General features: G+C 23.6%; 5 protein-coding genes across 7 annotated transcripts; 3 read left to right on the forward strand and 2 right to left on the reverse strand.

The window, feature by feature from the left end:
• Positions 1 to 167: 167 nt before the first annotated feature.
• LOC122512415 lies at positions 168 to 8,364 on the forward strand. 2 transcript variants are annotated; one of them, XM_043628214.1, is made up of 4 exons: positions 168 to 749; positions 1,029 to 1,396; positions 2,573 to 3,018; positions 8,206 to 8,364. In XM_043628214.1, the coding sequence occupies exons 2-4, from the start codon at positions 1,216 to 1,218 to the stop codon at positions 8,362 to 8,364; spliced, it is 786 nt and encodes a 261-aa protein (XP_043484149.1). In that variant the 5' UTR covers positions 168 to 749; positions 1,029 to 1,215. The 2 variants fall into 2 exon arrangements, with proteins under 2 accessions (XP_043484149.1, XP_043484148.1); XM_043628213.1 differs by lacking the exon at positions 8,206 to 8,364 and adding an exon at positions 4,887 to 6,007 and having other exon boundaries at positions 173 to 749.
• Positions 8,365 to 8,402: 38 nt separating this feature from the next.
• LOC122512416 (ras-related protein Rab-8A) lies at positions 8,403 to 13,685 on the forward strand. Its single transcript, XM_043628215.1, has 5 exons — positions 8,403 to 8,533; positions 9,349 to 9,409; positions 11,103 to 11,241; positions 11,351 to 11,554; positions 11,771 to 13,685. The coding sequence occupies exons 1-5, from the start codon at positions 8,410 to 8,412 to the stop codon at positions 11,867 to 11,869; spliced, it is 627 nt and encodes a 208-aa protein (XP_043484150.1). The 5' UTR covers positions 8,403 to 8,409; the 3' UTR covers positions 11,870 to 13,685.
• A 1,130-nt stretch (positions 13,686 to 14,815) lies between these two features.
• On the reverse strand, positions 14,816 to 16,173 carry LOC122512417 (non-homologous end-joining factor 1-like). 2 transcript variants are annotated; one of them, XM_043628217.1, is made up of 4 exons: positions 15,950 to 16,173; positions 15,538 to 15,868; positions 15,319 to 15,448; positions 14,816 to 15,212 (listed from the first exon to the last, which is right to left on the reverse strand). In XM_043628217.1, exons 1-4 carry the CDS (start codon positions 16,091 to 16,093, stop codon positions 14,933 to 14,935), a joined length of 885 nt encoding a protein of 294 aa, XP_043484152.1. In that variant the 5' UTR covers positions 16,094 to 16,173; the 3' UTR covers positions 14,816 to 14,932. The 2 variants fall into 2 exon arrangements, with proteins under 2 accessions (XP_043484152.1, XP_043484151.1); XM_043628216.1 differs by having other exon boundaries at positions 14,816 to 15,215; positions 15,950 to 16,172.
• A 124-nt stretch (positions 16,174 to 16,297) lies between these two features.
• LOC122512418 lies at positions 16,298 to 19,899 on the forward strand. The gene is made up of 8 exons (XM_043628219.1): positions 16,298 to 16,496; positions 16,844 to 17,141; positions 17,221 to 17,374; positions 17,602 to 17,744; positions 17,826 to 18,022; positions 18,240 to 18,630; positions 18,701 to 18,943; positions 19,028 to 19,899. The coding sequence occupies exons 1-8, from the start codon at positions 16,407 to 16,409 to the stop codon at positions 19,426 to 19,428; spliced, it is 1,917 nt and encodes a 638-aa protein (XP_043484154.1). The 5' UTR covers positions 16,298 to 16,406; the 3' UTR covers positions 19,429 to 19,899.
• Positions 19,900 to 21,609: 1,710 nt separating this feature from the next.
• On the reverse strand, positions 21,610 to 26,190 carry LOC122512422 (pleckstrin homology domain-containing family F member 2). Its single transcript, XM_043628227.1, has 8 exons — positions 26,095 to 26,190; positions 25,696 to 25,760; positions 24,770 to 24,907; positions 24,618 to 24,681; positions 24,421 to 24,546; positions 24,190 to 24,296; positions 23,709 to 23,966; positions 21,610 to 22,970 (listed from the first exon to the last, which is right to left on the reverse strand). The coding sequence occupies exons 1-8, from the start codon at positions 26,108 to 26,110 to the stop codon at positions 22,941 to 22,943; spliced, it is 804 nt and encodes a 267-aa protein (XP_043484162.1). The 5' UTR covers positions 26,111 to 26,190; the 3' UTR covers positions 21,610 to 22,940.
• Between the last annotated feature and the right edge of the window lie 71 nt (positions 26,191 to 26,261).

Raw genomic sequence — 26,261 nt, forward strand, 5'->3', positions numbered from 1 at the left:
ATGTTTTAGGAATTCAAATTTTCGAAAATTAGTTAATTTCTCAAAGAAAATGGAATTTAAAATGTATTTTAAAAATACTTGAAATCTATTTATGAATTAGAAATTATTTCATCTTAAATATTTATTTTACTTTTTTATTCCCTTGCAAATTAAATTTTCATTTTAATTATTTAATCAAATTTTGATTAAAAATTCACATCGACATCCAAATTAAAAATCACATTACATCCAAATTAATTTAAAATTGAAAGCAATTATTCAAATAGTTTATTAATAATAATTACCAAAAGAATTTAAAATTCCCGCCTATGTAGAAAAATTTCAATTCGTGGTTTTGGTATTTATGGTTATGTCATACAACAATAAATTGTTTTTTGGCGTTTCTCACGTTTGGCAAATTTGCAATTTTTTGCATAATGTAATTTCAATCGGTTAGAAATTGATTTTAAAAAAATGGAAATTTGAATAAAAAAAGTACTGTAAAATTAACAATGGTGAAATAATCCTCTACGCATGTTCATCTTGGATTGAACTTAATTATTTTTCTCCGGTCTCCGGCGAAATGGAAATTTTTGATTGAATCATTTATTTCTGAAAAATTAACATGTAAGAATTGAAAGTCAATAATTTTGTTATCTCAACGAATCGTCTCCGTCTTTAAATATTCATATAGAAAATTATTCGATAAAAAAGGAATAAACGAAAGTATATTATAACCTTCAAATTACAGGCTTTTTCACTTATTAGAGGTATGTTTTAAACGTTTTAAATTTATTAATTAAAATTTCAATGAGAGTTGAAATAATAATTGTATTTAGAATTTGCAGGAATTATGAATGAGGAATAATGAATTTTTACTTTGCGAAATTTTTAATTTTCTTGAGAAAATTTAATTTATTAATTTGATTAATTCTATAAGTGTTCTAATTCTTAAATTTGGTAAATTAAATTTTCACAAAGGAATTAATATTCAATTTTGTTAATTTAACATAATATATGATTTTGGTTTGATCTATAAATAATTTCAGCGATTTGTAAAAGCTTGCGTATATTTGGAACTTGTTGAAGACTATTTTGGAGCACAAAAGGAATAGCAATGGCTGATGAGATTGAGTTTAATAATAAATATAAAAGAAGCAAAATTCAAACTTCCAACGATGTAACTGGAAGGTTTTCCTCTAAATTTAATAGTGGAAACTAGTTGCATTACCGATCATGTTCAAGCGGATTTTATATATCAATGTCGCCACTATTGGCTCGAAAATTGTGGGTTTCATAGCACCATTACTTATTCCACCGTTGCATATTGCTTTTCTTTATTATTTCTGGCAAGATTTTGCTCGAGATGTCGATAAGCAATATTGCTCTTGTTCTTGTTGGGACACTGTTTTTAAAGGTAAAATTTATACCTAAAGAATAAATAATTCTATATGCAAATTTTTATTCCCACTTTACACTGAAAACAAAAAGCTTATTTGATAGAAATACAAAACGATTACTTGTCTATTATCAAATAAATATTTACTTGAAACAAATAATTTTTATTTAAACCAATAAAATTTTATATAAATTTGCTCCTAGTAATAAAATTTTTGATACAATTACAATTTATTTGATTTAAATAAAAATTATTTGATTTTAGTAATTTTTTTGATAATAGATAAGTAATCGGTCGTTTAAATCAAATTTTTTTTCCGTGACAGTTTAGACAGAGTTTTTTAAATTAAAATATATCAATAAAGTATTCAGGCCTCGAATATAATTATTTTTTGAACTTTTTTTTACTATTTCCAAAAAAAGGCGACTTTTTTTCAAAAAATGCAAAAAAATGCGAAAAATCGTCAAATTAAGAACTTGAAAATAAAAATTAATGAAAATTATCTTTATACAAACCATGTATTTTTATATTTATAATTTCAATTCTTAAAAACTTTATTTAATTTTTTTTTCTCCGAAAAAACAATTTTTTCTAAAATTTCAATCATTTTTTAATATGTTAAGGGAAAATTTATTGTCTTTTAAAAATTATTTGATATAATTTTAAAAAAAACTAATTTTAAGAATTTTTAGAATAATTTTTTAAATATCAATTATTTTCAATATTTTTGGTTAGACATTTTCAATAATTCACAGTAATAACTGTGAAATATCGGAAAATTATTAAAAATAATTGATTTAGAGAAAAAATTCAGTTGATACTTCTAAAAAAATAATTGAAGTTTGAACGAATTGTAGTTGTAATTTATTTAAGTAATTGAATTTTAGAGGATTTGAAATTGAAATTCAAGAAATTGTAATTCCTGTCAAAAAATAAATAAAAAGTATTTAAAAATAGATATTTATTAAAATTATTTAAAGTTTAAAAAAAATTAAAATTAAAGTAATAAAAATAAGAAATGAAAAAAGCTTTGACGAATTGAATTTATAAATGGCCTGAATATTTATAAAATACTTAAAATTAAAATTACAAAGCAATAAAAATTAAAAGCAATTAAAATTAAAAAGTAATCGGTAAATTTTTGATAATTTGATAATTATAGAATTGAAATTACAAAAATGTGGATCTTTTCAGGTTCGTACGAGTCGGGAATTGCCTCCTATAAGCACATGTACTTTAATGCAACAGCGAATACATTGAAAATATGGATATCAATTGTTTTTGGAGTGATCGTGTTCTATGAGACGGTGAAATATTTAACATGGTTAGCATTCCAAAATCGTCTTCGAACGAGTATGATAGTTCTCTTCCTGTCTGCTGTCTTCTCGCATTATTACTCATGGTGGGTCTACATCAATTATTGGAATGACGACTTCTATTCACAATGGTACCATCAAATGTTCTTCTCCGTCACCGAATTGGTATCGACAATTCTCGTGATACATTTGGCTGACGATAAAAATCCAGTTACACATCGAATAGCATTTGGAATCAGTGCTATTGCACTTATGCATATACTCGCTGGAGGTTGGGATCAATTTGTGACGAATGTGGTCAGAGGTGAAGGATACGCGCACCAGGTGAAAACATTTTTTTTAACTATATAAATTCTATCTTCTATTCTATAAAAATGTAGAATATAACTTTTTTCTAATAATTGTAGATTATAATTTAATTAGATAGAATTTTCCTCTTTCCAGTTTTTTTTTCTTTTTTGAAATAACTTTTTTCTATTGGCGATTTTTCCTTCCTTTTTTTTCTAGAAAATTCTTATAAACAATCCGAGCTTCTTTTCATATATTGCTTCATCTGTTTTCTCATAGTGCGAGCCTTTTTATTAATTACAGTGTTGCCACAGGTCAGGGAATTCAGGAAATAGTCAGAAAATTTAATCAAAAGTACTGAAAAAATGTAAAACTTCTAGAATTCATAAAAATATTCAGAACTTTGTTTTCCATCAGTATTCACAAAAAAAAGAGACGATTTAATTCAACTGTAAATTTATTCTGTTTCTGACAATAATTGAAATTTTCGGAAACTCGAAATTGAATTTATTTTAAATAATTAATTTCTTGAAGAACTATCGTAAAATTATTTATAAATTATTTAGGGAATCATTTTTCTTGAAAATTCAAAAAATAATTAAATTATTTTTAACATAATTTTAATTAAATTCATGAAAAGAATTGAATTAGTTCCCAAAAATGTTAATAAAATTTATAATAACAATTATTAACAATCAGGATTATTTAAAATTTTTTAAAGAAATTCTTCGTAAAATTCAATTACTTTCAAAAATTTTACAAAAAATCTTATCAAGAATTTAATAATTTTCACGAGTAATAAAATTCTTCGAAGAAATCTGAATTTCAATTCCATTTTAATACAATTCCTTTAATGAATTCGATGATTTCAAACAACTTTCAATAAAATTCTGAGAAAAATTCAATTATTTCATAAAGAGTTTCATAAATTTCAAAAATCAAAATTTTAATTACAATTATTTCCAAAAAATTTCAATAAAATTGAATAATGGAATTTTTAATTACAATTATTAAAAAATCGGTTATATGAAGAAAGTTAAAGGCATTTTTTGAAAGAATTCAATTATTGTCAAAAAAGTTAATATTATTCTCCGAAAGAATTCAATTATTTTTATAATTTCAATAAAATTGCTTCAATGAATTCAGTCATTTTGAAAAAACTCGATTATTTTAAAAACTAGACAGAAATTCTTTATAAATTTCTATTATTTTTAAAAATTTAATTATTTTTAATTAACTTTGATAAAATACTATATAAGAATTGAATTATTTTCCATTAAATTCCTCGAGAAAAGTGCAAGAATTCAATTATTTTCCATTAAGTAAATTCCTTGAAAAAAAGTGCAAGAATTCAATTATTTTCATAAATATTACATTTCTTCATAGGAATTTAATTATTTTTCACAGAACTGTAGTAAAATTTGTTGAAAGAATGAAATTATTTTAGAAAATCTTTAATAAAATTCTTGGCGAGAATTCAATTATTTTCAAATATTTTTTATCGCAAAATTATTCTCTAAATTTGTAGGTAGCAAAGATTTGAATTTTCAAGGAACTTTCTCCAAAAATTATTAAAAATAATTGATTTAGAGAAGTTCAGTTAAAAATTTTAGAAAATAATTGAATTGAAATTTTGACAAACAAAGGAGTTACATACATTTTTTTGTGTATCTAATTATTTTTAGATTGAATTATTAAAATATTCTTTAGAGTCCAGGGAGAAAGTTAAAATTCTGCCTGAAAATCAGAGAAAATTAAAATTGAATTTTTGTGGCAACCCTGTAATTATATTTTCAATATGCTGAAAAAATAGTGTTTTTTCTTCTGTATTAGATATTAGAGAAAAAAGTAGTTGCGAAAAATTATTTTTACATAATAGATTTAGTAAATATTAATTATTATAGGTCGTTCGCGATCTTGGCTTCATGATTCCCGATATTCTGCATGTAATTATACCTTTGTGGTCATTACGATGGAGATCCATCTACAGTCTTCCCGGAGCTGGTTTGAAAGATCCTAATATCAAACGTGATCTTACTTTCATGTTAGGAATGGTTCTTATCGGTTTACTTATTTGTGCCATTTTATAAATTTCCTTTTATAATTCGAAGCAAAGATATTTTTTAAGAAACAATTTTTTAGAAAGCACTTTTTTTTAAAAAAGCAATTTTATTTGCTTTCCTTAGTCATTTGTAAAAGTATGAAAGTCTCAATTTTCTTTTGAGTAAAGAAAGCGATAGTTATAGTTTCCCCTTAGAGAACAAATGTAATTGTTAGGTATCACCTCTAGTCAAAATATGTATAAGAATAAGAGATAGAAACTGAAAGTTTAAAAAAAACGTAGGATGAACTCAAGACAACGTAACAGTATTTTTAGGAATATAGTTGATCTAGTTATTTAAAGCAAAAAAAATCTATAGAAATATCAAAATGTTAGTAGTGCAGTAATCGTTGGTATTTAACTCCTCCCCCTGCCCCTCTATCATATCATTTTCCCTATTTTATATAGTACTTTTACAATTATAATTAATTCACCCTTTATCGTAGTGTAACTTTTTATAATCGCGATTTTTTTCTATATTATTGTTATTACAAGGAGAAACATAGTTTTTGACATTTTACTGATTGAAAAAGAAAAAAAAAGAAATTGTTTTGTCTCGGTGAACAATTAAAAGTGAAAGTTTTAAATATTATTTAATTTCAATAAGACTGAAAAATAAAATTTTTAAACTGACTGCGGAGAAAGTATCAAATGGAAGCGAAATTCGCTAATGAAAAATCAAAAAAAAAACTTTTTACACGAATCAAAGAAACTTGCTTTGTGAATTTTTAAATCAAACGTGAAAAATCAATATTGTGATTATTATAAAATGTAAAGTGCCTATAAATTTTTCAATTTTTTAACTAATGTGTATTATTACTTTTGTATACAAAAAAAAATATCAATAAGCGTAGGCACTATTGATGAAACTTTATACAATTTTGAAAGAATTTTCTACATATTGATATTATTGTTATTATTATTAAATTGAATCAATTAGTTAAATTAAATTAATTAGTTGATTTAATTTAAATTATCAATTTTAATTACTATTAGTTAATTACTAAAGGGCTGTCACAGAAATTTAATTCTGTTTTTTACTTTTTCACAATCAACTATTTCTAAAAATTTACGCTATAATGATTTTAATATTCAATTATTATCTAAAATTTAAAGTAAAATTAATTTTTAAATCAATTTTTATTAGAAAATTCTACGAGAATTCAATTATTTAAATACAAAATTAAATAATTTATTGAAAAATTGAATGTTTTTTAAAATTGAATTCGTCGAAAAAATACAATTAAAATTTTATTAAAAATAATAGAAATTCTGCGATGAATTTGATTATTTATGAAAATAATTGAATCCCTGAAAAGAATTTTTATATGTATGAAAATAATTGAATTATTGCGAAGAATTTTATAGAAAAATTTTAAATAATTGAATTCCTGTAGAAAATGTATTATTTATATATTTTTTATTATTTATGAAAATAATTGAATCCCTGAAAAAAATTGTAATATACATATATGAGAATAATTGAATTATTGTGAAGAATTTTATAAAAAAATTTTAAATAATTTGCAATAAATTTTATTAAAAGTTTTGAAAATAATTAATTTTTGGCGAAGGATTTTGCTATTTATAGAAATAATTAAAATCTTGACTATGATTTTTAAAAAATTCTTGAAATTCATTTTTAACTCAATTTTTATTGGAAAATTCTACGAGAATTAAATTATTTAATTACAAAAATAAATAATTTATTGAATAATTGATTACTTCTTAAAATAAAAAATTATTTTTGAAATTTTTACAGAAAATTATTCATTAAATAATTTATAATTAATCATTTTTTTATATTTCTCTAAGAATTAAATTATTTAAAGTAAATTATTGGCAAAAATAGAAAAAATTTAATCTTTTGTATTAAAATTCTTGATAATTTCAAAGTTAATAGGACAAACAAATAAGACACCAAAATTCAGAATTTTCTTATGAATTCTAAATATTTAATTCTTTTCGATTACTTTTTAATAAAATTCCTTGATTTTTTCCTGACCTGTGACAACCCTGTACTATTACTATTAATTCAGTTAATGATTAATTTCATTTTCACTAAAGATTTTCTAGTCAATTTTCAAAGAAAATTATTTTTATCTCTCGTTTTGTTAAATTTGAATTTATTTCTGATCCAAAGAGAAAATATCAAATTACGTCCATTTAAGTAAGAATCATTGTACTGCAATTATCATTATTAGATATAATCGAAACAGAAAAAAAAACATGTATACACTGTAACAAAATATCATTCGAATTTTATAGAATTATTCAAAACAATTCGCAACAATTCAACGAAATTCATCATATTATAAATACTAAGGAAAAATCAAAAATCTAATTTTGAATTTTTATTCATCAATAGAGTTAGAGTAGATTTAATAGGATAATGGAATGAGTTTTATTTACAAATAATTATGTATTTATCATACATTTTTTTTGCTAAAAATTGATCTTTTATTTCATCTCAATTTGCGAACTTTTTGAATAGTCGAAAAATTCGACACAAAAAATTTAAAAAAGTAGAATATGTAAACGACACTTCGCTCAAAAATTCGTTTCTTTGAATATTTTTTAGTTGAAAATATTAAGTTTACATAATTTTAGAGTAAAATAATTTCGAATTTTGTACAAGATGCAAATTGTTAAATATTGTTAATCTTCCAATTTTTGTGTTATTATTGTGAAAAAATGAGGAAGGATAGAATCAGCAAGTGTAATAGACAAATAAAAAAGTAATAATTGCAACAAGGAGAAAAAAAATAATTTCTGTAAAATTCATTTCTTTTTTTTTATTTTGTATTTATTTTCTATTTTATTTTCCATTTTATTTTCTATTTTATCTTCTGGTATTTTATCTTCGATTTTATTTTCTATTTTATCTTCTGTTTTATTTTCTATTTTATTTTTCTTGCATCTAAATTTTTGTTCTCTAATTTTTATTTTCTTTTATATAAATATAAAAATTATATTTAATTATAATTTAATTATATTTAATTATATTGAAATTATATTTAATTATATTAAAATTATATTTAATTATATTAAAATTATATTTAATTGTAGATACGTATTTTATTTTATTGTGTGTATTTGTATTTGTATCTTTCTTTTTACAGAAGTTTTCAATTTTTATTTTACAATGTTTTATGATTAATACATTGTATCATCATCGTCGTCATCATCAAATGAGGGAATTTAAGGGAAAATTTATCGTGGAAGGCGCAGGCTTCAAATCGATTCCATCACCCACCTTTCACCCCCAAAAGAAAATGTAGTGAGTCCGTCGACTCGGGGTGATCCGAGAAGTGATCAAAGCAAATATGGCGCTAGATTTTGCTGCCACTTATAAAGTTCTTGTTCTTGGAGATTCTAATGTTGGAAAGACCTGCATTGTTCATCGATATTGTGATGAACGTTATTATGACACCTACATATCTACCATTGGTGAGCTTTTTTTTTTATTAGAAAATTGCCTTCAATTTTTCAGACAGCAATTTTTTTCTCATAAACAATAGAAATTTATTACTTCGGTTTTTTTTATCATATTGTTGATATTTAACTAGAAATATATTGTCATTTATAAACTATTTGTTTTGAAATGTATTCTTTTAAATATATTCTTTTAAATATATTTTTTAAATATATTTTTTAAATACGATTTTCATAAATATAATTTTTTAAATACAGAACAAATTTACTATCTAATCTTGCTATTTATGAGCCTCTTTCATTTTTATCGTTTTTATTGATATAAATTAATTAACTTGTAATTTTACAATTATAATTTTCACATGTAAGTTGATAACATATCGGTCGTTGTTCATTAAAAATAAATTTGTCATAATTATTTCAATTGGGATTAAAATTAAATTCAGTGAAAAGAATTTCTAGCGTTTTTGTATCGAGAAGTTGAGATTTATTTCAAGAAAGGTTATAGGTAGTTGTTACCTCTGTAGTTATTAATGTTGGAAAGTAAAAATAGATGAACTATATGATTCGAGTCAAAGGTTCATTGTATAATGAACTTTCTTTTTCTAATGAATGAAAACTGAATGAAAACTGAATGAAGTTATTAATTAATATTCATTTATGAATAATTTATTATTGAACTGATTAATAATTCTTTCGCTTAAGAAGAAATTGTTTTTGTATAAACTTTTGTATAAACTTTTCATTGAAAATTTTTTTAATTTTTTTCGTCGTTTCTTTCTTAAAAAGTGTATTTTTGAAATAATAATTTTTGTTGATATTTTTTGCAGGTATCGATTTCAAACAAAAAATCATCAATCTTGATGGGACTCCGATAAAACTTCAAATTTGGTAAATATTCATTTTCGGAAATTGTTTTTATTTTCCGTTTATTTATTAATGGGAGGATACACTGATATTTTTTAACTATATCAAGAAAATATTTATAATTATAATTGAATTCTTGACAAGAATTTTTGTAAAATTTTTGAAAATAATTGAATTTTTGCCAAGAATTTCTGTAAAATTTTTAAAAATAATTGAATTCTTTTGGGAAATTTTATTAAAATAGTGAATATGTCTTGAAAATCATTGAATTGAGAAAAATTTTTGTAAATAATTGAAATTTTGCTAAGAATTTTATTAAATTGTATGAAAATAATTGAATTTTGTGAAGTATTTTGCTATTTAAAAAGAAAATTGAAATCTCGATGAGGATTTTTTAAAAAAAATTTTGATAATAATTCAATTTCTGCGAAGAATTTAATATTTTTTTTAAATAATTGAATAATTGAATTCCTGCGAATAATTTTGTTATTTATGAAAATAATTTAGTTTCTACGAGGAAAGTAATTTCAAATTATAATTTTTTAATATTTTTCTTTGTTTAAAAAAATATGATTTGAAATAATATTGAAATGTTTAATAATATTTTAATTAAAAATTGTTTTTAGACTAAAAACGCTAAAAAATATTATTGTTATTCAATTGTTTAATTTTTATTTACTCTGTTTATTTCAATTTCAATTTCATTTCAATTTTTCTTTATTTTTGTATTTTATTTTCATTTTTCTAACTATAATTTTAAATCATATTCATTTTTAAGTAAAAAATAAAATAGTATTAGTTAATATATTATCTAATTGATATTAATTATTATAAATATTTTTTAAATGGCTTCAAAAATAGTAAAAATCGAAATTTTCTTTTGGCAATTTTTTTGTGGATACAAATTCTATGGAATATTTAAATTATTTCCTTGATATAGTTATCTATATTTTTAAACGTTTTTTCAAAAAAATATTTTAATAAATAATTAAATAATAGTATTACAAAAAAATATTTATGTAAAAACTTTTATTATGCAACCAATAAGAAAAATCAGAAAAATATACTATTTTAAAGATTAATTCTTTCTCCTCGTCACATGTTTTATGCGACCAACAGATGTCGCATAGATATTAAGATTAAAATGTCTCTCAGAGGCGGTGAAAATTCTCTACTGTTCATATATAAAGACTTTGAAAATGGTTGATTTACAGGAGAGTCCGATACTGCTCAGGAAACTGTCAGTTAATTCTCGATCCAGAAATTTGCCGATATTCTTGGTCAAAATATCCAAATCTTCTGTCAAAAATATTGTGTTTCTTTACAATTGCTGTCGACTGAGATATGTTCTCCTGCGATTGATCCTCTCGCTGAATTACTGGCAGGAGTATATTAACACCCTCTTTAAAGAGGAAGTTTTGTTAATGTTTCCGCACACGCGTTCATTCATTAGAATGCGATTAGGACCCAGTAAGAAGGCAGAGATTGTGATCACCAGGATTTCGAAGTCACAGCAAAGATAGAGTTTCACAATGGTCGAGTAATTAATTGACACAAAACAAAAGCGAGTCGTGAATTTTCCACTTCTTCGTTTACTGTGGCAGTGACAAAGACTCTTTTTTCGAAAAAAAAATAATTCAACTCTACGAGATTTTAAATAAAATTACTTTTATTAAATATTTAAAATAATTGTTCAATGAAAATTTTCAATTTTTAGGGACACCGCTGGCCAAGAGAGATTCAGAACATTAACAACAGCTTATTATCGCGGTGCAATGGGAATTCTTTTAATGTACGACGTCACTAGTCTCGAAAGTTTTAATCATCTCTCGTATTGGCTTCGTAATATTCAAGAGGTATATTTTCAGAATATATTTTTTTAATGTTTTAAAATTATTTTTTAAAAGAACTATAATGGAATGAATTTCTTTGTATTTTTAACGATTTCTTTGTAATTTTCCGTAGAATGCATCTCCAGACGTTGTTAAAGTTCTCGCTGCCAATAAATGTGATGCATCGTTAAATAGAATAGTCGAAACAGAAAGGGGACAGAAAATAGCTGAGAATTTTGATATGCCTTTTTTTGAAGTTTCCTGCAAGGAAAATGTTAATATTGAAGAGGCTTTTCTTACACTGGCGAGAAGAATACGAGAGCAACGAGGACGAAGGGTGATTTTAACATAAAAAAAAATTAATTTGATTTTATAATTTTTCTAAAATTTTCGTTTCTCTGAATAACTTTCAAATAGTTTCCCACTTAATCTGGGTTGCTAAGGGTTGGGAAAATCAGGAAATTAAAAAGAAAGTTTTATAATTAACCCTGTTAATTAATTTTCGTTAATTAAAAATAATACTTTGCTAATAAATGAACGTTTATTTATTCAGGCAAGTTTATTCGAGGCTTCTGAGAGAGAGGATGCCAACAGCATAATAAAAGCCCAATCACCATCACAACAAAGTGACTCCTGGAAATGCTCTTGTTAGCCAAATAATTGAACAAAAAAAAATAATCATGAATTTCTAAGGGAGAATTTCCCTTAAATTCAAATTCATCGAAGCTCACAGAAAGTCAATCTTAATTTGATTGATTGTGCAAAAGGAATAGAAAATTTTTTATATTATTCTCTACATAAATGGTGTTTAAAAAAAAAGAATTCAAATCGAAAAAAAAATATTCTGCACAAAGAATCATATCCGAAATTCTAAACAACACAATTTTACAATCATCTTTCTATTATTATTTTTTTATAAGACAAAATAGATTTAAAAACACTTTTTAATAAAATATGCATTAATTTTTGAGTATAAAATTCTCATGCACAAAGAAATTGAAATGTTTCAATAAATAAAACAAAGTTTGTAATTGGAAAAAAAATTTCGTAAATATTACGAAAATTTTTTTTACGGCTTTTGATATTTGCCTTTTTAAGTCGATATAAAAAAATTTGTATTAAAATATTGTCTGAATTTTTATATTGCGGACAGACAAATTTTTTTACATGACAGAAGAAAAAAAAATGTTATTAGATGATTTTTTAAGGCCTAAAAAATAAAATGATATACAAGCGATATTTGATCTTGGAGGCGCGTCTAATATTTACATTATTTATTTCGCCAACTTGGCGAATAAATAATTGTATAATCGAAAGACTTCATCAAGCGCATTGTGATTTCCGTCAAGAATTGAGACTATTGAGAGATTTTTAAATCGTAATTAATATTTTTCAAAATATCCAATTTATTCCAATCTTGAGAAATAAATTTCACTAAATCTCTGTTTTTTTTTTGAAAATTTGACGAAAAAGAATTGAACAAAATGGAATTTTTGGATATTTTCAATGAAAAATAAACATCTCTTTATCGAGGACCATTCTTTAATTCTCTAAAAAATAAGCAGCGTGTAATTATAGAAAATGTTAACACAATTGTTAAGCGATATTTTTTAAAAAACATAATTTCATATTATTTTATTCTATAATTTAGAATTTGAATATTTCGGATTCAATTTCTTTTCTTTAAAAATTGAAAAATTCTGTTTCTAAATTGAATTTATAAAGAAAAATTTACAGTTTCGTATTTCGTTGAAAAATAATAAATAAAAAAAACGAGATGTACAAGTATTCTAGCAATGCACTAATGCAATGCGCTAGTTTAAGACCACCAAACACAATATATTTAATTAACGCTTAAGAGGAACGTGCATTAATTAAATTGCACGATCGCACAACGTAAATTTCGTAGATAGCATTGTTGTTCTCTTAAAATAAAACAGAAAAAAAATAGAGTCGCATTTCGTATCTTCGTTTATGCTGGCAGAAACACAAAGCCTTTGCCTTTATTGTGCCTATAAACGAATGTAAAAAAAAATATATTAAGCTGCTTTTTATAATTAATCGTATCACATGCAAAATTTTACGGACAACACGAATTTAAATTGGCCTCTCACCAAGAAAAAAAAAACACTTTCTAAACTTTATGAAAATTAATACAAAGCACTAATTTTCTTTTACCGTTTTTTCTGATTAGTATTATACGTTAGGATAGAGATAAATAGATGAATTTTGATAAGTGTTCAAGTAGAAATAGAGAACAAGAATTTAGACTGATAATTTAAAATCCCCCTCCCCCACCTAAATTTTGTTGCACTCTCCTGTAATTAATTCGAATTGTTAAATTTATTAATTAATTGTTTAACTAATTTAGTAGATTGTTTAGTATATTATTGTTTATAATAATCTCATTATGTATATTACTGTAGCTATACAAAGACTTATGAGTAATTAAAGTTTTACATTAAAAATATAGTTTTTTAACGAAAAATGAAAATTGGATACTGTTTCAGATTTTTTTTATTTCTTTAGATTTATTTTTTTTAAAAAAGAAAAACCAAAGCAGGTCTTTGGAAATAATGGCAATTTTTTTCTACCTAAACGACAACATATTTATTTTGTCTTCAATAATTTTTTTTTGTTATTTCAAGAATTTTTTGTATTTATTTTTTGAAAAATTCTAATAAATATATATATGTTTATCATATAACCATTGAACTTTTTAAGACTAGAACTTAAGTTTGTAGATAAAATGTATAATTTCATAATTTGTCAATAATAAAAATGCACACTTTCTACTCAAGTTGTACAATTAATTAATTTTATTGGTCTTTAATATAATTTTCTTTTTGTTATTGACAATAATTAAATTCTATCGAAGTCTTACTATAATTGTTTTGAATGTAATCGTTTTTGTTAATAATTGTAATTAATAACTTTATTATTAAATATTTAAATTACTGACACAAAATTCAATTTTTTTATTTGATTAAAATTTTATTATTTAACAAGATTTGAATTTTATTACAGTTTTGGAAAATTATTAAATTGAATTTTATGATGAATTTCTTGCAAGTTTTTAAAATAATCGTATTTGTCAATAATTGCAATAAAAACTTTAAAAAACTTAAATTCAATTCTATTAAGAATTATTTTTGAAAATAATTAAATTCTTCCTTAGATTTTATTAAATGTTTTTTAAATAATTCAATACATTCGACGAATTTAATTAAAATTGTATTGAAAATATTTAAATTCATTCGAGAAATTTTGTTAATAACAATAATTAATAAAATAATTAGTTAATTATTTAAATTATTGAAAAAAATTAAATTCTTTTGAAGAATTCCTTAAAATTTTGCAAAATAATGTAATTTATTTTTGGGAATAATTAAATTTTTCCCAGAATTTTATTAAAATTTTTAAAAATAATTGAATCCTTCCAAGAAATTTTATTAAAATTGTTTTGAAAATAATTGAATTCTTGCAAAGTATATTATTACAATTTTTGAAAATAATAAAATTCTTTCTAGAAATTTATTAAAATCTAGAAAATAATAAATAATAATTAACATAGTTATTAAGTAATTCTTCTAAAATATTGAATCGCATAAAATTTGCTATATATTATATTTTGTAAAAATACAATAAACATTTTTGTTAGATCTAAATATTAATATACATTGAAATATACATTTAAAATTAACGAAAGAGATAATCATGAAAGAAATGTATTTACCCGACTTTTTGCTTTTTTGACAGGTTTTATAATGGAAGCACTTATACGTTTTATTTTTCTCTTCGCATTTGGAGATTTAATTTCTTCTTTCGGTTTTAAATTTTCCTCTGATGGGTTATTTGTAGGTAGACTAGAACTAACATTCTCTTGTTCGAATGAATTCGATTCAGAAACTTCCTTTGTTTCTTCTTCCTTAATCTTCATTTCAACGGAAATCTCATCCTTATTTTCGGTTTTAATTTCCACTTTTTCAGAATTACTGCTGTAAAATAAAAGAGTGAAAAAAAATTTGTAATTAAATTTAATTTAAATTAAAATTAAGTTTTAGAAATTTTAATTTAAAATTAAATTAAAATTATACGAACCTGAAATTCAACTCCTCGGCTTTATTGCACATATTGAATAGTGTTCTAAAAGTACATTCATCGCCTTCTTCCGTCTTTATTTCTTTTATTTTTAAACAATCCTCATTGAATGGTTTGGTTTCAATATTTTCTAAAAGAAAATGTATTTTTAATTTATTTTACATTAGACAACAAAATAGTTCCATTGAAAATTTATCAATATATTTTATATTTACTCACTTCGAATTAGTTTTGCACCCTCTGATTTGTATTCTGCAATTTCCTCGTCCTTCGCTTTAATAATGTTTAAAAGAAGATAATATTTATCAATCAAATCCATTGAAATTGTGGAAATTGATTTTGTGATTGTCTCATAAAATTCCTCATTACTTCCTCTATTCAAATTCAATTCGAATTTTAATTTGCCACCCTTAATATTATTATAAAGAATTATTTTATAACTATTTGTCTCTTCCACTGCAGAGTCCAGAATTTCTGGAATTTGAGATAAAATCTCTTCTATTGTTTTCTCAATATTTAGAGCCTCGATTTTTAAAAGAGGATTCAGTGCCTGAAAAATAAATATCGTTTCTATTTCAGTTTGTGGAAAAATTATATTTATTAAAATTGAATAAATGAAGTAAAAAAACACCTTGCATCTCTGTAGAATTGTTTCAATTGTTAATTCCTCATGCCAGAGGGTTACAAAATCAGTTAAAGAAATCGTATAAACATTATTCTCTTTTTTAGAAAGAAATCCATATTGTTTGTTAAGAATTTTAACAGACTTCCACATTTTTATTTAAATTAATTACGCAGTACAGTACTGACAGAGAAATAAACAAATGTAAACAATTGAACATAACCTAGAATTGACAATTTGACAGTTAAAAAATGACAGCTTTGTCCTGAATCTGATTGGTCGGCTAGAAACTTTCTTTCCAAAATTTCCCTAGAGGTTAGGAATTTTTGAACTTCATTTTTCAGTTGGTACTTCTGACACAACAGTTAACAACAGTTTCGAAAGTTTTACCGGAAAAACAATTTTCATTATTTTAATTAATTTTATTATTTTTTATTAATGAGTGAACAGTTCATGAAGTGTAATCATGTCAATAAGTGCATCTTTCCATAAAAATGTGTCTCTGCTTATACAAGCAGTTCCACCAAGTTATGACTTCAAAAAGCATTACCGAGATGTTTGTATTATTGTTTAATAATTGTTTATTACTTTATTAGTTTATTTATTTACTAATTTTATATAATTACCTCTATGTTAAGTACTTTAGAGAAAATTACTTGTTTCGTAATTTTTAAATAACGTTTATTTAGAATCTTTTATTTGGTATAATTTTAGGTTAGATTTAACGCTTGTCAAAAGTCAAACTCTGCTTGAATTAAAGAATGCTCTACATTTAATGAAAGAAAAAAAATATTTCTTTGTTTGGAAATTACTGAAAAAAAATTGTATTTTTAATAATAGAAATTACTTTCTATAATAGAGACTATAGTTTGTAAGCATAATAATAAGAAATATGTTTTTTAGGGAATGTTTGAGAAGCCAAACACAGCAGGATTTATATACGTTTCACATTATCTTTTGTCAATATACGATCCTGATACTATGAAAAAAATGATAGAATGGCCAGTTGTTTGTAAAAAATCCGAAGCAAAATATCGAAATGATGTTAAAGAAATTTTAAATGTAATAGCAAACGATAATCCAGATATTGGTTTTCCAACTGTTCTTCCTTCCCTTCTACTAAGTCCAGGAGGAACGAAATTTACAAAAGTCATGTGGAAATTGTCTCAAGTGGCATTAAAACAATATATAAAAAGACAAAGTAATTTTAAGCAATAATTTTCTACATGCAATTTAATAATTACGAATATTAGAATATTATTAATAATTTCATTTTTTAGGTGATCACGAAGTTTTGTTTACTCCGAAAAAAGGAACTGCGGAAGAATTGACGGAAAATTTAATCAACAATATTATACACGATCTAAATAACAGTAATATGCACAGTCATATGAATTTATTGAAAGAAGAAGTGAAAGCCCGAGAATATACAGAGTAATGTATTTTAAATTAAGAAGCGATATTTTTCTTCTTTTTTAAACAATTTTATAACTCTCGCTTGCGCGCAAAACACAGTCTTTATTTTAATAGTCTAGAAACAATTTTTAATTAAAATTATTCTTCAGAAGAATTCAATTAATTCCAGTATAATTTTAATTAAATTTCTTAAAATTATTTAATCATTTTCAAAATTTTTTAATAAATTCTTTTCCATTCTCCAGAGAGATGAACGAACAAATAAAGAAAACGCAAAAAGAGATTTTTGAACAACTGGAAATTGTGTCATCAATAGCAACAAAAGCACCAGTTCATCCGTCTTTCCAGAAAAAATTGCTAGACATTGATGACGACGAAATTATTCAAAGTGGGATTTACTCGTAAACTTTATTATTTTTTCCTCTTCTTTTCTCAAATGAAATTAGTAATATTTTTAAATTATTTACAGTGTGGAAGGATGATTTAAAGCAAATGTTAGACTATTGTAAAAAGAAGATACAAATACTGAAAAATATTGAAGAACTCAGTAAAATTGTATTCACCATGGCATCAAATATAATTAGTGATACGACAGTACTCAATATAAATTTTCTACCAAAACTCCATGTGAATACAATTGCAGAATTACCATTGGCTAAAATTAAAGTGAGTAATTTTGTAAAATTTTAAAATAAAAAAAAAATAATTATTAAATAATATATATATAGTAATGATGCTATCACTCGGTCGATAAAATATTAAGATGATGAAAAAAATCGATCACTCCGAGTCAGGATATCCTGACTCGGAATGATCGATTTTTTTTCATCATCTTAATATTATTAAATAATGTTTATATCAATAAAATTGTTATTTTTTCCAGTTTCTTTCGCAAAATGTTTACACAAATGGAAATTTGAATATAAACAATTATTTTCTTCTATTTAACGCAATAATTGAATATTTCGGTTCGCACATTAAGAACAATGGTTTTCTTGATTTCTACAATTGTCTCTCACAATTAGAAGCGAGTAATTCAGATTTGAAAATAATGAAAGAATATTTTTGTGAATTGCACGCAAAAGTTGTCGAATTTTCTTCGTATACACAACAAAAACCAGAAATATCAACTGAATTTCATGACATTGATAATGAATCATTAATTGCTTATTCGAAATTAAAAAATGTTATGTTCATGCCATCGCCACCAATTCAGTTTAATTCAAATGAAAGGCACGAAGTTCACAATCGATTGAAACTCACACCTGTCGAAGGTAATTTTCGGTTTACTTTTCTAACTTTTTTTTTCAAATAATAATTTAATTTTCCACTTATTCTTTACAGGAGTTCATAAACAATTATTTTTGAGATACAACAAAAATAAGGACGGTTCAATGATGAATGCGTCAAAAGTTAGACAGAATTTAGTAATTACAAGAATTAATTTCGACGATACGATATCGTCAGATGTTGAAAAATCGCCTTGTAGACGTTTTGCTCAACCGAAAACAATTTGGACCACATCTAAACCAGTGGGAAAATATTCACGATTATTCTCCAATCGTTTGACTCAATCCGCCAATAAAAGTTTGTATTCTTTAAAAATATTGAAAAAGTACAAAAACGTATTTTGTCTTTATGAAAAAAATGAATAATAATCTTTTTTTTCAGCTGCGAATTGTAGTATATTGTCGATTCCTTCAAATTCAAAAGCAAATTCGACTGCGATGAATATTATTGGCGAAGTCAGCAGTGCTGAATTGACGATTGATCTCACAATGATTGAAAAGAAAAGCACGCCTAAGAGGGGAAATAAATATTTTGATATTCCTGAAATAACAATACAAGCAGAGGAAATAATTGTTCAAAAAGCGTGTAGTCCACTTAGAGGAAATTTGGAATTAGATGTAACATCTCATAAGCCGTGTAGTCCAATTACATCGCCAGTGAAAAATGACAAACAAAAAGGTAGAAGACGATCTATCACCGATTTAGTTGAACGTTACAAAAAATTGGTGCAAAAAACAGAAACAACGACCCAATTAAAATCAGTCCTCGACGAGGAATCCTGAAAGAAGATTAATTTCAAAAATTCTCTAATTTCCGAATTCTCCAATTATCACTATAGTGATAATTTTATCGCTATGGTAATAATATGATATCAATATGATAATATCAATATGATATCAATATGATAATTTCAATATGATGATATCAATATGATAATAACAATATTATAATATCAAAATGATAAAAGTATCAATAATACGATGATAATATCAACTACACAGTTATAAATCAATCTTTTTAACAATGACTATTGAGTCATAAATCTTGTAAATATTCTTTTAAAAAAAATTTACAACTTTCCTTCGGTCAAACGGAAGTTGTCTGCTTTTTTCTATCTCTCTATCTCTCTCTTTTTTTAAAACGAAACTAGACTGATATTTGTAATATTTTTTCATAAAATGCTGTATATATGATTAGAATTTGAATCTAAAAAAAATATATTCAACGTATCAAGAATAAATCAGTAAACCAGAGATAAATTATTTATTATTTCATAGTGATACATATTTATTCGTTTACAATTAACAACTAATGTTAATAGTGCAACGAAAACAGCTGTCAATTTACAGCTGGTAACATTTTTTTCCATTTTAAAAGATTAAAAAAAAATTGGCATAAGACAGGAATATTAATTATATAATCAATATTAAAAATCGTAGTATTTCGGTAATTTGTTCGCAGTTTGAAATTCTTGTAATAAATATTCTTTTTAAAATTTTAAAATTAATGTTTTGAAAATATTAAATTCTTGCGAAGTATTTATCAAAAAATTTAAAAATAATGAAATTCCTTTTGAAGGAGTTTAAATGAAAATTTTTGATAATAGTTTAATTCTTTAGAGAAATTTCTTTAAAAATGTTTTGAAAATAATTTTAATTAATTAAAATTATTTTAAAAATAATTGAATTCCTATAAAGAATTTAAAAAATTTTAAGAAGAATTATCAAGTTTTTTAAATAATAGTGTTTCTTTAATAATTATAATTAAAAATTTGATTATTACATTTTATTAAAACTTTTTGGAAGTAATCAATTCATCCCTGAATTTTATATCAATTTTTGAATAAATTGAATTCTTTCTAGAAATTTATAGCAATTTTTGAATAAATTGAATTCTTTCTAGAAATTTATAGAAATTATTCTAAAAAATTGAATTTCTGCGAAGAATATTGATATTTATGAAAATAATTCAATTTTTCCAAAGACTTTTATTAAAATCTTTAAAAAATAATTGAAACATTTCGTGAAATTTTATTAAAATTTGATTAAAAAAATTGAATTCCTGGGAAAAAATTGTATTATTTATGAAGATAAGTAAATTCTGTCTAAGAATTTCATTAAAATTAAAAATTTTGAAAGTAATTGAATTTTATAAAGAATTTCTTGATAGTTTTTAAAATAATCCTGTTTATTAATAATTGTAATTAATAATTTTATTATTAAATTTTATTAAAATTATTGATAGAAAATTAAATTCTTTAAAATAGTTTTATTAGAGTTTTCGTCAATAATTACATTTTTTCTGAAGAATTTCTTTAAATTTCTTGAAAATAATGTAGTTTTTTCAAAAACGATTTTAATTGATAATTTGGAAAATAATTCAATTTTACAAAGAATTTTATTAAAACTTTTGAAAATAACAATTGAATTTTTTAGAAAAATTTTTATTATATTTTTTAAAAATAATTGAACCGGTTGAAATTTGAATTAAAAATTCTTTTTAATCGACTCGTTTGTGTCAAATGAAAAGTGACAATATTCCAGTTTAGTTAAAAAAAATAGTAAACGATTGTAATATTATATTATCAAAGAAATTCAAAGTCTGATTAAACTCGAATAATTGGACATTTTGAGATTTTTTTTTTTTTTTTGCAGAACTCTTTTTTTTGTAATAGAGAATAGAAGACATTTTATAGAGTTTAACCAGAATTTAAAAACTTTAAGACTTTAAGACTCTATTTAACTTTAAGTTAACTTAAAAGAGTGATATTTATACAAGTTTCGTTAGAAAACACTCAATGGAATCAAGATGCAATCCTGCATGATTATTCTATTTCTTCGTCTTTTTTTCTTTTGTTTTGTTTTTTCTTTTTGTTTAATATTGACATAATCTACTTGCTATTTTTCGGTTTGTTTACAAAAAAAGCATTCGAAGCTTACATGTTTATATAAAAATACAGAAAATCGATTTAGAAAAAGCAGATTTAATTCTTATATATATATATAGAAGTATCAAAAGAGTCAAGAAATAGCAACAGTCAAATACTGATTGCGTTTAAAAACTGATCTCGGCGAGCTTGATAATAATATTGAATCATAAAAACTCGAAAATTTTTCCCTATTAATGATAAATTTTTCTTTTTCTTACGTCTGCATCTTGACGCCTGGGATTCAGTATGAAAAATCTTAAATTACAAATTTTTTTTTTCTTTCCTAAATACAAAAGGGTTAATTGAAATAATTTGATCAAAAAGGCACAAAGTGGCGGTTCCTAAAAACTTAGACGAAGAGCGCAATATTTTTCTACGCTGTATTGGTTTTTTCTGTTTCTGTAAAATAAACTATTTTAAGCAGTTTAGCTGTTTAAAATTTTAATTATATTATTAATATTAATATTATTATAATTATTCTCTATTATCAGAAATGATTAATCATTCAAATTATATTTATCGTTCAAGTAAAATTCATCTTTTGTAAAAGCGTTAATTACATGGGTAAAAAAAATTTATATAAAAATTGTGAATAAAAATAGATTTACAAAATTTTTCAATTAAAAATTAAAAACTATTTTATGAATTTACTAGGTGTTTAAAAATATTCGATTAATCATTTCTGATCTACAAAATTATGAAACTTCTTCATACTAGTTTTCTTTACAATAATTTTACGTTTGAATAAAAATTTTTTTCTTTAGTTTAATTATTATATTATTATTATTTATTTCCAAGTTGGGAAACTTCGTTTGAGATTCTTTATGATTCCAGATCATGATAATAAAAATAAATTTTTTCCCCGCTAATTCAGTAAAATTATCAACGATTGATTGATTGGTTATAATCTGTAAATGCGATGTTTTGAGCAAAGTGCAAAAAAAAAGAAAAGAATGCACAATGATTACGGTTTTAAAACGAATTAAAATCTCAAACTTAAATTTTCACTTTTTAAATATTATAATTTTCATTTTGACGTATATGCGCCTTAGATTTAAAATTAATTTGTGCGTATATTTAATCGCAAACTAAAAAATATATTATATTGACCAAGTACCTTTTTAGAAAAATAGTTAAAAAATTAAAAAAAAAAAAATAATAAAAGAAAATAAAATAAAAAATAATAATGTGATTCAATGTACCGATTAATTAATTTCAAAGAAAAATCTCTCAAAGATGTTTCTCACATTATTAGTCTTTTTTTATCCCCCACAAGATCGTTGATCTTCATAATTGGCCTTTTTGCAATTTGTATAGAAAAATATTTATATCTTTCTTAATTCATAGAACTGCGACTCTTGAAATTCATCGGGCAAGCGTAGAATAGAATTTAGGCTGAAAATAAACAAGAAAATTTATATTTAATGTCTTATTCTGTGTAGAATTAAAAAGTAAATTCTAGAAATTTCACATCACTTTGTTTTATCTTTAAAATAATTGAATTCTTCCCAGAATTTTTTTTTAGCAATTTTTGAATAAATTGAATTTTTTCGAGAAATTCTTTTAAATTGTTCAAAAAAATGTCTATTTATATAAAAAAATGTCTATATTTATGAAAATAATAAAATTCTTGGGAAGAATTGAATTGTTTGCATGAATTTTACTAAATTTTTTGAAAATACATAATAGAATTTTTTCGAAGAATTTCATTAAAATTATAATAAATAATTGTATTCTTTACAGATATTCTATTCAAATTGTATTGAAAATAATTGAAATCCTTCAAAAAACTTTAGTTTATGATAATAAATTAATTCTTATCCGAAGAATTTTATTAAAATTTCAAAAAATATCTGAATTGTTTTGAAAGTAGTGGAGTCTTTTTTAATAATTGTAATTGAAAATTTTTTTTAAATATGTAGTTGAATTTTTTTCGACATATTTAATTAAAATTGTATTTAAAATAATTGAAATCTTTCCTGAAATTTTATTAAAATTATGGTAAAAAATTGAATTCCTACGAAAAATTATATTATTTATGAAGATAATTGAATTCTTTCGAGATATTTAGAGGAAATTGTTATTTAGCAATTTAAAGTTGATAATCAAACAGAAAATTTCCCCCAATTTTACCTCATCGTGCTTTTCTTCTTTATTTGCATCATCATCATCTCCGGAACTATCGCCTCCCGAACTGTCCGCGGAATTACGCTGTTGATATTTATCACCAAAATTTTCTTGTTCCATAAGTGTTGATGTAGATGCTTTGCTTACTGCATCGTAACATTGAAGACACACCCTAACTGCCTTTCTAGTTCCTTGTCCTGCTACTATTAATCTCTTGTTACTGCAAGGTCCACAAACAACAGTGCCACATTGTCTACAATGATGCTGAAAATATTTCCAAAAGTTATTAATTAATAAAAATTATTCTGAAAATTTTTACTCTTTTTTTTTTAACTATTTAAAAAGAATTGAAAAACAAGAATACTATTTTTATTTATATAAAAGAATAAATTTTTTATTAAAGCTTTTTATTAATACCTTTTCAATTAATTTATTTTTAATTTTAATATTTATGTTTATGTTTATATTAAATAAAAATTAAAATTACCCTTCGATTTAAAATAGTGAATTGTGATTTATTGCAGTGCATGCAAATTGTTGCTTCGTTGTCGGGAACCCAAACTGCAGCGTGATTTTCAACAGGTTTCTTTCCACCTGCGATGTCAAGATTAATGAATAAATATTAGTAATTAATATTTATTAATAATTATTAATTATTAATAATTATTAGTTAATTCATTAATTACATGTTGGTTTTTTTAAATACGTAAACTCTTACTTTTTCTGAGAAGATCTTCGATGCATTTTGTTATATGCGCCATCCATTCTTGTTTTTCTGTGGCAGTTGCCGCATAAACGGCAAATGATTTTGTTACAGTTTTTATAACCCATCCGTTGCGATATTCTGTAATTTTTTTTGCAATTATTTAACATTTTCAATTAAAAAAAAAACCTAGTGAAAAATATTCAACTCACGTCCATCATCAACCAACGATTCAAGTTTTACTTCTTCCAAAGGAATAATACGTTGTTTATTGTACTGCAAAAAAAAACAAACGTTAATTTTTTTTTAAAAATTAAATTTTTAAATACTATACGATTTAGTAAAAGAAAGAGAGAAATTTTACCTTCTTCTTATTAATAACTATATTTCCATAGACCAAAATATCGTTGAATAGAAAAAATTGTCTTGGTTTTGGCTTTTTTCGGCACATCTTTGTTAAAACTCCTTCACCGACCAAAACTCGTCCCGACACGGCAAGTGGCTAAAATTAAAAACGAAAACAAACAAAAAAAATACATATTTTAAAATGCATTCATTTTTATCTATATATTGTGAATTTTGCATCGTACAAAGGAAGAAGAGTTTGATAAAAATTTTATTGTTGTGACTATTATCTGCAAGTCATAACGAAGGGCGTGAAAAATGTAAATGACTTTATTATTCCAATTTTAAATTTAAAAGGACCTCAAAAGAAAACCACCTACGACCATTTTAATCATTCAAAAATTTTCCAAATAATCCAAATAATTATAATTAAATGGTATCTAGTGAAAATCTTATTAAATCTTTATCAAGATTTTTCGATTTACGTAACAGAATTTATTCTAAAAATAAAGCTTTTACCTAAATTTCCTAAAAAATAAATCGTTTCTGTAAAATATTATTTTTAATTGTTTATTGCCTTTTTAATAAAAATTAAAACTTATTTATGATTCTGAGAAACTAGAGTTTATAAAAATGAAAGTTGTCATTATGACAAATCTGAGAAACGTCACACACGTTAAAAACAGAAAAAAGATAGTTTTCTATATTTGGATCTAGAAAAAAAGCATTATCTATCATAGTTTGATAACAATTTGGAAAAATAAAATAAAAAAACTATTTTTGTAAATGTAAAACGAAATCCTATTAGATTCAGAATGGAATTAGAAAGTGAGCATTGTTTGCGCTTTTTCCCCTTGACTTTTAAAGTCAACTAGCCCTATATTAAAAAAATTGAATTATTGTCCTTGAAATTATAACAATTAATAATAAATTTCTATAACATACTTGACCCGAACTGCCAAAGCAGTTTTCCACCATCGTAATCCGCCTGGAATTAGCTTCACTGTTTACTGTAACAGATGAAATTTATTTGTATTTTTAAAAAAGAAGAATGATGATTGTTGCATTTCTCTCAAATCCTGAGTCAATTCGCTCCAGTGAACAATTAACATTAACAATTTTAAATGGGTTAGCGCTTGTCAAAAACACTATATACAAAGTAGCACATAACATTGCACTTGACAAGAACCACAATTTTAATCGAAATTTAGAGCACATGTAAATAAACAATTATTGGCATTTTCTTGACGTATATTCACCAGACTATTTTTGAATTTTTAGAAAAAAAAATGGTAAAATAATTGTGAAGAAATATAGATAAAAATTAAAAATTGCCCAACTAACCAAGTCGGTCAACCATGATTGTATCAGATTGTATGATTCAGAAACACTAAACTCCAATCAACAGGGAAATGATGATCGCTTAATCGGTAATACAACTGACATCCGCTGAAAATTTGTCTAAAATTTAATATAATTGATGACAGATGTCGTTATTATTAATCGATAAA

This window comes from Leptopilina heterotoma, unplaced genomic scaffold (assembly GCF_015476425.1).
Source record: "Leptopilina heterotoma isolate Lh14 unplaced genomic scaffold, ASM1547642v1 Lhet_99, whole genome shotgun sequence".
Taxonomy (NCBI): domain Eukaryota; kingdom Metazoa; phylum Arthropoda; class Insecta; order Hymenoptera; family Figitidae; genus Leptopilina; species Leptopilina heterotoma.

Excerpts from the sequence above, each read along its gene's own strand:
- LOC122512415 (XM_043628213.1), top strand. The coding sequence starts at position 1,216 with ATGTTCAAGCGGATTTTATATATCAATGTCGCCACTATTGGCTCGAAA. Across the intron at positions 1,397-2,572 it reads TTGGGACACTGTTTTTAAAG|GTTCGTACGAGTCGGGAATT; the intron begins GTAAAATTTATA and ends GGATCTTTTCAG. Across the intron at positions 3,019-4,886 it reads GTGAAGGATACGCGCACCAG|GTCGTTCGCGATCTTGGCTT; the intron begins GTGAAAACATTT and ends TAATTATTATAG.
- LOC122512416 (XM_043628215.1), top strand. The coding sequence starts at position 8,410 with ATGGCGCTAGATTTTGCTGCCACTTATAAAGTTCTTGTTCTTGGAGAT. Across the intron at positions 11,242-11,350 it reads GGCTTCGTAATATTCAAGAG|AATGCATCTCCAGACGTTGT; the intron begins GTATATTTTCAG and ends AATTTTCCGTAG. Across the intron at positions 11,555-11,770 it reads GAGAGCAACGAGGACGAAGG|GCAAGTTTATTCGAGGCTTC; the intron begins GTGATTTTAACA and ends TTATTTATTCAG.
- LOC122512417 (XM_043628216.1), bottom strand. The coding sequence starts at position 16,093 with ATGTGGAAGTCTGTTAAAATTCTTAACAAACAATATGGATTTCTTTCT. Across the intron at positions 15,449-15,537 it reads GGGTGCAAAACTAATTCGAA|AAAATATTGAAACCAAACCA; the intron begins GTGAGTAAATAT and ends ATTTTCTTTTAG. Across the intron at positions 15,216-15,318 it reads GCCGAGGAGTTGAATTTCAG|CAGTAATTCTGAAAAAGTGG; the intron begins GTTCGTATAATT and ends TTTATTTTACAG.
- LOC122512418 (XM_043628219.1), top strand. The coding sequence starts at position 16,407 with ATGTCAATAAGTGCATCTTTCCATAAAAATGTGTCTCTGCTTATACAA. Across the intron at positions 16,497-16,843 it reads TCAAAAAGCATTACCGAGAT|GGAATGTTTGAGAAGCCAAA; the intron begins GTTTGTATTATT and ends TATGTTTTTTAG. Across the intron at positions 18,023-18,239 it reads TACCATTGGCTAAAATTAAA|TTTCTTTCGCAAAATGTTTA; the intron begins GTGAGTAATTTT and ends TATTTTTTCCAG.
- LOC122512422 (XM_043628227.1), bottom strand. Across the intron at positions 24,908-25,695 it reads GCTTTGGCAGTTCGGGTCAA|CCACTTGCCGTGTCGGGACG; the intron begins GTATGTTATAGA and ends TTTTAATTTTAG. Across the intron at positions 22,971-23,708 it reads AAGAAGAAAAGCACGATGAG|CCTAAATTCTATTCTACGCT; the intron begins GTAAAATTGGGG and ends GTTTATTTTCAG.